The 11,354-nt window shown below is 36.3% G+C and overlaps 1 protein-coding gene and 1 pseudogene across 2 annotated transcripts; both read right to left on the bottom strand.

The window, feature by feature from the left end:
- Positions 1-2,140: 2,140 nt before the first annotated feature.
- Positions 2,141-5,664, bottom strand: LOC145068938 (U-box domain-containing protein 35-like; annotated as a pseudogene). The gene is made up of 8 exons (XR_013689180.1): positions 5,127-5,664; positions 4,939-5,060; positions 4,639-4,844; positions 4,463-4,544; positions 4,118-4,376; positions 3,545-4,036; positions 2,740-3,459; positions 2,141-2,395 (listed from the first exon to the last, which is right to left on the bottom strand). The product of XR_013689180.1 is annotated as a U-box domain-containing protein 35-like (transcript).
- An 896-nt stretch (positions 5,665-6,560) lies between these two features.
- Positions 6,561-9,184, bottom strand: LOC145068939 (acetolactate synthase small subunit 1, chloroplastic-like). The gene is made up of 10 exons (XM_079015905.1): positions 8,825-9,184; positions 8,384-8,597; positions 8,207-8,290; positions 7,966-8,118; positions 7,720-7,869; positions 7,541-7,627; positions 7,368-7,472; positions 7,167-7,289; positions 6,917-7,069; positions 6,561-6,827 (listed from the first exon to the last, which is right to left on the bottom strand). The coding sequence occupies exons 1-10, from the start codon at positions 9,061-9,063 to the stop codon at positions 6,678-6,680; spliced, it is 1,458 nt and encodes a 485-aa protein (XP_078872031.1). The 5' UTR covers positions 9,064-9,184; the 3' UTR covers positions 6,561-6,677.
- Positions 9,185-11,354: the final 2,170 nt, after the last annotated feature.

Below are 11,354 nucleotides of genomic sequence, written 5' to 3'. Positions count from 1 at the left end.
TGAATCCAATAGATCATATTATCTCAAATCCTTTGCTAGATAAAGATTGATATGAAATTTCATGTAATCATATGAACATGTACTCTGTTAACTTGGAAGTAAGTGCCATTGAGAGGAAAGCTCCCTCGTGTAGCTGTTCTAATTCTACTACTTCTACATGGTATCTGTGATGAAAGTAGACATATAGCTTAATGGTTCCTCTAACCACTTGTGAACCCTCGTACTATTGATCATCAATGTCTTTTATTGATAATTCAACAACCTCTAGCTCAGGTGTTGTTGGTTCCTCAATAATTGGTGCACACTGTTTCCCAAAATACCCTTCAACTTGAGGTAGTGCCATTGTCATGGACATGCATTACAGTTTGGTTTACTCTTTGTGCAAAAAACCTTTCCAAATGTGATTGATCATTTGGTAATGTAGCTCATATCTGCCATTCAACCACACAGTAGTTAGTAAAAGTATCATGAATTACTCTTTTTTATGAATGATTGTAAAGATAAATGTTAAATACAAGGTCAACTGGTCATAAAAGGTTGTCAACTAAGGTTAACTTAGATGCGAGAGGTGATGCTGATTTGAATTTATGTTTGCTATGTAAAGAAAATTTTGAGTCCTTGGATCATCTTTTCGCGTCTTGATTAATTGATGATCTCTTTATGGCGTCGGATTGGTATTTGGTAGAATATTATTGTTTTGTGTTACTCGTTGAAACCAAACCCATTCTTAAATGGGGTTTGTTTGGGTAAAAGTTGGTATCTCCAAAACTTGTGATCACAAAGGAAAAGCTAGGCCACAGTCATAATGATAGGGGATTATCCTTTGATGCCAAAGTTAGGATAGGATAACTCAAGAGAGTGTAAGAGATGGTAAATAGTGAAAGAGTGGATGTATGTGAATAGTAAAGAATGGATGTATGTATTACTAAAACCCGACATGAGAGTGGTATTTATATTTTATATTGTTGATGTAGAAGACAAATCTTGACTTTTGGCCTAAAAGGTTGTTGGTACTATGTGCTTTTATTTGGTTTTTTGATATGATCAGCTTAGAAAAGGGAGGAACACACGGATATTGGTTTTAAGGTATTATGCCATTTTTGGGTGTTGTGTCCTTATGGCAGGTGTTTTAGCGCCAAGACTAGATTACGATTTCAATATTTGTCGTTGTGTCGTAGCCAAGAGTTCTGGTCTTCCGAATTGTCGTATTGAGATACGACCCTTATGTAGGCAATACCACTACTCAATGACAAAGGCTTGATTTGTAGGGAGGATAAAACACGACTTAATACGACTAAAAAGAAAGGTTGTGATGCTTTCATTCTCATAATAAATTGGGTGTTTTGGTTTTGTCAAAATTCAACCATCTTTGAAATTAAGGATGCTATATTTGATAATATTGTTTCACGGTCATATCTTTGACTTTCTAATAGATCTCGTAAAAAGAAAATAAATTGGATTGGCCATTATGGACAAGATATTATATGCAACACTTGGGCTCTCTTTAATGTTCAGGCTGTAAAGCTAGTTTATTATTAAGCTTATCTCAAGTTAGTTTATAAGCTATTTTTATTGTCTTACCAAAACGTTAAATTATAATAATCTTGCTTATTTGTGTCATATAAGGCCTTGGTCATACAAATTTACCCAAAAAACTTATCGGTTTGACCAAAGATGTAATGGCATGTCTCTCGGTTTAATTAAGGTTGTAAACGAACCGAATGAAAACGAACAAAAGCTTGTGCATGTTCGTTCGTTTAAGTTGACCAATTGATTGAATGAACATCATGGATAAATGAACGAATGTACGAATGTTTTTGTTCGTGTTTATCCATTTAACAAATTATATGATTCATGTTCGTTCGTTGAACAGATATCAACATAACCACACATTTATGAAAACATATAAACATAAATGAATATAAATTGTAACTTCGTTAACAATTATAATATATTGATCATATTTAATGATGCCACATTTGATATTTTTAGAAAATTTAGAAGTTTTAAAACTTAAATCACTCTTAAAATCTACAATTTCTTTCGGTCTTTCAATCTCACTACATGTATAATACTAAATAAGTAAATATATATACAATGTAATATAACCTAATATAAACGCACATAAACAAAACATAAATGAACGATGGAAAACATTTGTTCTTGTTCGTTTATTTAACTACACAAACAAAAAATCGTGTTTATGTTTGTTCATTTATTAAATAAACGAACATAAAAGAGCTTCGATCTAAACGGTTTGCTGAACGTTCAATTTGCCTTGGGTCTAATGAAATCGAACTAAAAAAAAGTCAGAAGAATTGAACTACTTATCTAGTTTCGTTACATGAGGTTAACTGCCTATGGTGCGCGGTCATGCTTGAAGCACTTATGCATCCTGCATAGACCAATCCTATTTGTTAGGTTTAAGTTAGATTGAGTCCACATTTTCTTAGGGTGTGTTTGTTGCATGTGACATGAATATATTGGAGAGGCTATAAAAACCTTTTAAAGTTATTTTTAAAATTATTAGAGGGTATTTATGTCTTTTGATTTTGTACATGTGAGATATCAATAAAAGGTTTATCATACCCCACCTTATTCAAACATTTTAGATGTGTATTTTTTTTTGTTTTATTGTCACCAGTCCTAGTCTAATCAAATGCATGTTAACCCCAGTAGAATACTCTTTTGCTCGTATTCTTACATCATAAAACAATAAAAGTAAAGGTTTTAACTAACCGGGTCAAGAGACGTTTCAGAAGTCGTATTTTCAACACCAAGATCTCTCAATCGGTTAAGCTCCGGCAACACCTCCTTCCCAAGATCCGGTCTATCTTTCCGTCTCAACTCCGCACACTGTATTGACAATTTCGCGAACCCTAACGCTTCATCAATTGGCCAATCAGTCACAGTCGGATCCAACATCTCGGCAAATGTTCCTTTATTAATCGCCCTTCTAACATGATGAGTCAAACCCATAGCCGGTTTAGCCGTAACTAACTGCAACAACATTATCCCTAACGAATAAACATCCGATTTAACACCAAGTAGCCCGGTCTGCTGATATTCTGGGTCGATATAACACATCGTCCCGGCCGCTGATGTCATTCTATACTGAGTCACATCTTCAGTTAATGATGATGCTGGGAGTAGTCTGGCTAGTCCCACGTCACTTATCTTACTCACGAAGTTTTTGTCAAGAAGAATGTTTCCGGGTTTCAGGTCACGGTGAACGATCGGTTCCGGCTTCGTTTGGTGGAGGAACAAGATTCCGGTGGCTATCTCCGCCGCAATTTTGAACCGGAGTTGCCATGATAATGGCGGGGTGTTTCCTCTTCTTAGTAATCGGTCTTCTAAGCTTCCATTAGCCATGTATTCGTACACTAAACAACCGTATTCCGGGCAAGCTCCGAGGAGGAGAACCATGTTTGGATGTCGCATACAACTTAACACTTCCACCTATCATCACAAAAATATGAAATTTTTTACTTTTTTACAATAAGTAATTAAGTAGGATGTTTTTTAATTAATTAATACTAATTACCTCTTGTTGAAATTGTGATCTTCCTTGAGCAGCATCGGGTCGTAAAACCTTAATTGCGACTTGGATCTGGTCAAGCCGGCCTTTGAAAACCGGACCATACCCTCCTTCACCGATCTTCCTTGCCTTCTCGAAGAAATCTGTAGCTTTTTCGATCTCATCAATGGTGTATCTTCTGTATTTATGCGACTCCTGATGCTTTTCTTCTGGGTGTTCGAGCGCTCGTTTCTGGGATTCTATTTCTGCGATTCTTCTAGAAGCTCTAGCTTTCGCCATTAAAGCTTTGTATCTTTCTTTTTCTTTCTCCGCCACCTCTCGTGCTTCTTGCTCTGCAGTTGTCGCCTCTTCTAGTCTGTTTGCTTCTTCCACGCGCCACTGTTCAAGTTCTCCAGCCTTTTGTTTTGCTGTCAGTGCGTCTTTGCAGGCTGTGCTGTACATCTCCATTGTTTTCTCGAGTTCCATCTTTAGTCTTCTCATTTCGCTATCCACGTCATCCTGTTCAGAAAACATATTTTTATAGCAACGGAAAATGTCGCCGGAAATTGACAGGGGAGAAAGAAGAAATAGTATTAGTACTGTTCGTGACGAAGTTGATCCTTTACTGTTTCTCGAGGAAGAAGAAATCATGTAACCTATATCAGGTCCCTTGTTTCCATAATACGGTGATCCAAAGGCACGATCTGAAGCTGTTGATTTTCGGGGAGTTGGGCTCAAATCAGTATCGTAGTACATTGCAGCACTCGGCCTCCCAGTGCTCACAAATGATATATCGGTATCCGAAAGATCCCCACACAACAATTTCGCATTCAATCCTCTCCCTTTATTAAACGGCGACCTGTACATGTGAATTGTGATGTAGGTTCTAGTTTTAATTAAGCTCTTGCAATTCAAACAGGCATCGGAGGAGCTTTTTGAACTTACTCGATTGGTTGGGGGTCAGGGTCTTGCGGCACCGGAATTGGAAGTGGAGGTGGACGTGGCTTCTCGGAAGTGTTTTCCGACCCTGTTTACAAATATTCTTGGTGTCATGTAAAAAAATATACAAGAATTTTTAGGGATTCGGATCATAGTTTAACAGGAGATCAATAATTACAGACTTCGTAAGCTAATACTATCCTTCCGGCGTACGCTTGCTTCTAAGTTGATAGATAGCTCTTCGATTTTCTCGCGTATTGGAGATGGAAACGGAGCTGATTTTGAAGATTTCTTCGCGGTGGATATTTTTCCTTTTGAGATGACGTAAACGGTGCAAAAATCCGGTGCCGATTTCATGACGTGGCTCGGAACATCAGAACTCCGGAATCTATCGCCATGAATGTTTATTTCATGATTAGTCAAAAATCCGATTTGGATCAATAGAAACAATACCATACCAGAAGGAAATTGATCATTATGACCTAATGAAACCATGTCGCGAAGACGCTCCAAGGACCAAAACCTCTATCGCGGCGTAATTAGCGTATTCCGCGAGCACTTTTGCGATGTTTGTATCTTCGAGTATAACATCGAAGCACTGTATCTGTAGCAAAACGGATTTGAATTCAAAAACACTAAAAAAAAAATTAAAATGTGGTAAATTGCGTACTTGTTTACGGGTACAGAAGCAATGGAAGGTGAGGAACAGGTCTTTGGTTTGCTTCTCATATTGTTGCTTAATGGCAGCAGATGCATCGACTCCTCCACCTGCATTCCCAATTGCAGGTTTATGATTCATTGATCGAGTTATTGAAGTTAGAGAGAAAATTAGGAAGAGAAGAATTAGAATTGCCTGGTTTCCGAATGACGTGAATGAGGACGACGGTTTGGCCGCGGGTAAGCAGGTGTTCGATGGCCCATTTGAGAGCGTGTTGGCTGTTTTTGTCTTTGTCGATTGCCACCGCCACCATGTTGTTGCCCTTCCGCAGCAATTTGTCTCCACCACCACCACCGTGTAAGCTGCCTCCTCTCTTCCACATTTTATGTTTTGATTCCGTTTCTTTTATCTAATTTTCGATTATCATGTTGATTACCTTTTCTCAATTTTCTTTTTGGTTTTCCTTTTCGTTCTAATTTTGTCAACGGATTTTTGACTTCCAAGAGAATTGATTGATCATGCTTTGAACATAACTTAAAAGTAGGGTTTGAAGGTATCAAGTCAGAAAAAAAAACCACATGTTCTATGTGGGCAACATAAATCACGGCCTAAAATATCTCAAATATATTTTCAAGGATTAAACTTCACCCAATATTCAATTTTTAAAATGATATAATATCTGAAAAACTGATTTAACTGACGCATGTAGCAGCACCCCTTTACTTTATCAACCTTTACAAAGAGAATCTTAAAATAATACTGACGCAAGTTGCATCCACTAAAGTGATATTGGAAAAAGAAAAGTATGGAAGATGGGACGATTAGTCTACTTGAACATCATTATCGAGTGAATATTTTTTACAAAGCAATTAACTACAGGTTAATGGAAAATAGATCATCAGTTTAATGATGTCTCGATGACACTATCAACAACTTTAAATCCTAAAAGTGCTAATGTGCCATTTCAAAGAGGTGATATGTGTCGATTACTAGAAACTTTATTTTTCTGCTGCTACATTGGAGAGTTCATTATCTACAGTGGGCCTCATTAAATCGAGGTTACAAAATAAAATGGAAGATTTGTTTTGAATGACTCATTGCTTTTGTACTTTGATATGACCCATAGCTCTAGTTTAGAGACAATTTTCCAAAACCTCAAAGGCAAAAAGAATCAATTGGTTCCACTTTGATTAGCATGTAAGAATATTTCATCTTAATTTTCTTGTTTGGATTTTTGGCATGTCATAATGTGTACTAGATTAAACTTGTTTATATAATTTATTTTGCAATTTTAGTCTTGGGCCCATAGCTCTAGTGCTCGTGTTTGTTTTGAGATTTGTCAATTTGGACCAACGACGTAACCGGATAAATAAACCCTTCGTATTTTTTATTTTTTTTTCAAAATCGATCAATTTTCACACAAAACCAAAAACGTTTCATGGCCAATTGAGTCCAAAAAACGATTAAAGACTTAACAATAACAATAACAAGAAGTCAAAACGTGACAATTTTATTTTGTCAATTTATACCCAAAAAAATAAAACACTTGACAAACATCAAAAATCAAACAGGATACGAATACCCACGAAGGTAAGACGAATCAACACCCGATTCACGGGTCAGTGCGACCCGCCCGGTTCTTGCCACCTCACAAATTCCACACGGCTCCAACAATCTCTGCAATGCAACCATCTTATTTATATCCCCAGTAACCTGAAAATCACAACAAAAAAAAAAATAATAATCATTTATTGCTAATAGTCAACAAATAAGTAACTCAAAAGAAAAACAACATAATTAACCTCAAGTGTAATTGTATGATCCGACACATCAACAGGTTTAGCCCTAAATATGCTAGCAATATCAAGAACATTGCGTCTAGCTGTCGAATTCACAGCAACCTTAATCAGCATCAATTCTCGTTCAGCAAATGGCATCGATGTCAAATCAATAACCTGAATAAATTAATAAACCATGTGTTTTACTTAAAATTTATTTTTAACTAAACAGATCATTTTATAATTGTTATATATAAATATAACATATACTCACATCATGAACCTCTATCAATTTATATAATTGTTGCACCAATTTGCTAATCGACTCATCTGTCCCAGGGACAACAGTTGTAATCCTGGAACGTCCCTCTACTTCTGCATGACCAACTGCTAAGCTCTGATATGAAAAATATTAAAAAAAATTCATAAAAAGGAAAATTGAAGAGAATAAATAAAAAAACATAAAAATATATACCTGAATGTTGTAGCCTCTACGAGCAAAAACTCCTGTTACTATATTGAGGACTCCAGGAGAGTCGTTTACAATCATTGATAAAGTGTGTGAGCGAAGCCCGGTTGTCTACAAGCATTAAAAAATTTATAAAATATATGTTTTTTTTAAATTAAGAAATGAGAATAATTTCTTACATCTTCTTCGTTAAGAACACCCCAATGTGCATCAAGAACTTGATTGAATGCATAGTCATCATTAGACTCAACTGGATAAACATCTCCCTTCATAGAAAAAACATTATTTACAATTAAATGATATTAATAGAATACTTGGGTATAAAAAAAGAGAGAGAGAGAGAGATTTACTAATTTACCCCAACTGATGTATCAGTATCCAGATATTCTGTTTTTGTTTTGGTCTGAAGAGGAGTTTTAAGGTTCAATTCTTCAAGGTCTGGATATGAAGCTGCTGAAAATCTCCAGAAAGGAGCAGATTCACCCATTTTTTCTCTTCTCAAGGCAATCTACAAATATAAGATATAGTAATGTACTTTATAAAAGTAAAAAAATAAAAAGATGTGAATGATTAGAGCAATGTACTTTAAGTTATGATTTATTACCTTTCCAGTCCTTGCAACTTCTCGGATTCCAAACTTGCTTAAATTTCTTTGCACTGCAACCATTTTTCCAGGGTCACCAGTTACTTCAATGGTTAATGAGTCCTGTGAAATATCAACAATCCTAGCTCTAAAGATGTCCACCAACCACTTAACCTGAAAATTAAGATCATAAAAAACATGGATAAGAGCTACATTTTATCAAAATATAATGCAGAATGTTAAGAATAACACACATGATTACCTCCAATCGGTAGCTTGGATCTGCATTGATCTTAATGAGCATCAACTCGCGTTCTACTTGTGGTTCCTTTGAGATGTCTTCAACCTGTAAGAGATAATCAAAACAGTAATGCTGTAATTGAAATGGTTATGGGGTTATCAATTATGCAAGTTCAGTGGGATAGGGTAAATGGACAACCTTTAAAACATTAACGAGCTTTAGAAGCTGTTTCATAACTTGCTGCAACACTTTTTCAGTTCCAGATACAACTATAGTGAAAAGAGCTTTGTCTTTGTTTAAACCAACAGCAAGGGACTCAATGTTATATCCCCTTCTTGCAAAGACTCCTGCAATTCGATTTATCATTCCACTTTCATCACCGACGAATACCGAAATTGTGTGGCGCCTCACCCTGGATAAATACACACACACATACATATTCATTTTGAGCTACTAAACGAGATACATTGTAACTTTTGTAATGAAGCTACTAGCGTATAGGATTGAGAAATTGATGGCGAAAGAATTGTTCGTATGTATTAACAACACCAAAACCCTAAGAATACCAATAGGTAATAAAACCCCTAGAAGTTGAAAACCAACGCTTGAAATGAAAGTCAAATAATCGAAACAACTCACTTAGGTCGCGCCATAGATGGAGCTGACTCAACGGCGGTGGAAACGGTTCCGCTGCTTGCTTGAACAGAGAGTTTTTTGATCTCGCATTTTTTCTGTTCTGGAGAGAGGTCGTGAGAGAATAGAGTGGACAAGCCGCCTATGGTCTTTGAAGGAGGCAGTATATTTGAGGAAGGCGATTTAAAAGACGGAGCTCTTCGACCGTGAAATAGGCCTGAGTATGTAGTGACAGCAGCCGCCATTAGAGAGCGGATGGAGAAGCTTGGAGAGGAAGGGGGCAGGAGTACAATTCGTTGAGTTAGCCTTGGACCGTTTCACAAAGGTATGTATACGGTATATACCCAAGCCAAAAGACAACATAAGGCTACCCCGTATCAACGAATTTCACAAACGTATGATCGTGTTCATCACACCACCAAAGCCTCAAGGTTCTATCATAAAAATAATACTAAAAGCATTACACAATTTAAAATAAAAATAATAAAATTTACATATGTTTATTTCTAACAGCTTTTCTTCGTGGGAAATTAGCGGCTATAATAATTTTTGGGGGTTTTCAAATTTTAGATATGAAAAATGATTTTTCCGAATATAGTCACGCATTCCGCTGAGAGCCTCAGCCTCTACGGGGCTCCACGGAACGATGATTTCTCCACGGAGAGGGGGTATTTTCGTAATTTCACCTCTCTCCACCTTGATAAAAATGGTCCCCCTCTTTGGTCCCCCATTGTCCCCTGATACCTCTTCAACTTCCAACTGCTCTCCGCGTCGGTGGGTATTGTAATATGTTTTCCGGCGACGACTTCAAACCCGGGGACAACGACATCAAACGATGTCATTTTCCGGCTAAATCGACTTGAAACAACAAAATCCAACACCAATGGAGTGCAATTTTCCCAATATTTTCGTCGATGGATATGGCTCCCTGGTATTTCTCATATTTCTCTCTTTTGATTAATGTCGTATTGTATATATTTATGATTCAAATGTTACGAAAATCCAATTGATTACCGTGAATATATACAAATTTTGATTTGGTAAATGTTAGGATTAACAGGCATTCGAATTTTGGGAGGATCCATTCCGCAAAGATGTATTGCCTCGGAGGAATGAATTAAACGACTTTTTCCTTTTTTCCAAAATTAACTCTTTGCGGAGCTGTAGGCCACTCCGCAGAGAGGTCTCCGTGGAATGACCTCTAGCCTCCACGGAATGACCTAAAATTGGCTTTTTCCCCTTTTTTGTGCCCTTTTAGATGAACTATTTATTATTATATAAAAACTAAGTTGCTATTTATTTCATAAACCGAATTAGAAAAGTAATTTTGAAACGTTGTTTTATTTCAGTTACTAACGTTTTATATGAAACTAAATGTATGTGTTTTGTAGCACGATTATCTCAATCAAAAAGCATATTTAACTTTAAAATGTGTGGTGGGTACGATCATTAAGACTATTTTTCGCGCCTAACACAATCGCAACGAGTATTGTTTGAAGTTTCGTCATTTGGAAGATTCTTAGGAATGCATGTCCCACATGATGACCCCTTACTTGTGCATTTGATGATGTTGCATGAAGTAAGGTCTCAACAAGTATTTGAAATGGGGAGGTTTCTTTTTGAGATACAAGGGATGCAGCTTGATTTTGGTGAAACTAGATATATTTTGATTTGTGGTTTAAGAGTTGGTCCTTATGTGGATTTACTCCATGACGAAAAAGGTCGGTCAAATTCAAATCTTTGTGCTTGGTTGTTCCCAGACATTTCTAATGCACGTTTGCGACTGAAAGATTTAGAAGACTACATTATGTCTTTGAATTATTTGTCACTTCAGGATAAAGATGTTGTAATGCTTATCCAACTTGTTTTTATGTTGAAAGGTCTCCACGGACGGGACGTTAAAACAGGCATTCTCGCGGCAGTATACAAGCTTGTTGATAATATAGATGATTTGAACAGATATTACATTTAAAGATTGTGTATAAATACAATAATATGTAATTATAATAAATAAATTAAAAATTGCAGGTTTGCATGGGGTACGTGTTTCTGGACCTGTACTTCGGGGTTGATGTGTGGAATGTTTGAGAAAATAGAAAATTTTATAATATTCAAGCTGGCCAATCCCGAATCCAAGAAAATACACAAGTATATCGTTGTTGGTTTTATGATTCCGTTTAAGGTTAGTTTCTAATGCATTTAAATAATTATCATACTTTCGTTTGTTTATGATAATAACATTGTACTTCGGTTTGTACTATATAATACCGTTGTACTTTCATTTTTATACTATAATAGCATGATACTTACCTTTTTTCCCCATAGATATGGATTTTGGAGACGTTCCCAAAGGCAACCTAGTATTATATACGCATGCCGACAGAATTGCCACGGATGAGGTCGTGGAGAAGTAAAACATCGTTATCTTGGCTTCAATGTCTTCGAATAATCAACGTGTCTGTGGTATGCTTTTTATATTAATGATTATATATAATTACAAATTCCAATGTTTTTTCAAGTTAAACAGACAATTTGA

Source organism: Lactuca serriola, chromosome 8 (genome assembly GCF_051521515.1).
Source record: "Lactuca serriola cultivar US96UC23 chromosome 8, Lser_US96UC23_V15, whole genome shotgun sequence".
NCBI classification, from domain to species: domain Eukaryota; kingdom Viridiplantae; phylum Streptophyta; class Magnoliopsida; order Asterales; family Asteraceae; genus Lactuca; species Lactuca serriola.
The sequence above is the reverse complement of the archived record's forward strand: the minus strand, read 5'-3'. Positions and strand labels throughout refer to the sequence as shown.

Excerpts from the sequence above, each read along its gene's own strand:
- LOC145068939 (XM_079015905.1), bottom strand. The coding sequence starts at position 9,063 with ATGGCGGCTGCTGTCACTACATACTCAGGCCTATTTCACGGTCGAAGA. Across the intron at positions 7,870-7,965 it reads AAGTTGCAAGGACTGGAAAG|ATTGCCTTGAGAAGAGAAAA; the intron begins GTAATAAATCAT and ends TTATATTTGTAG. Across the intron at positions 7,628-7,719 it reads ATACTGATACATCAGTTGGG|GGAGATGTTTATCCAGTTGA; the intron begins GTAAATTAGTAA and ends TTTTCTATGAAG.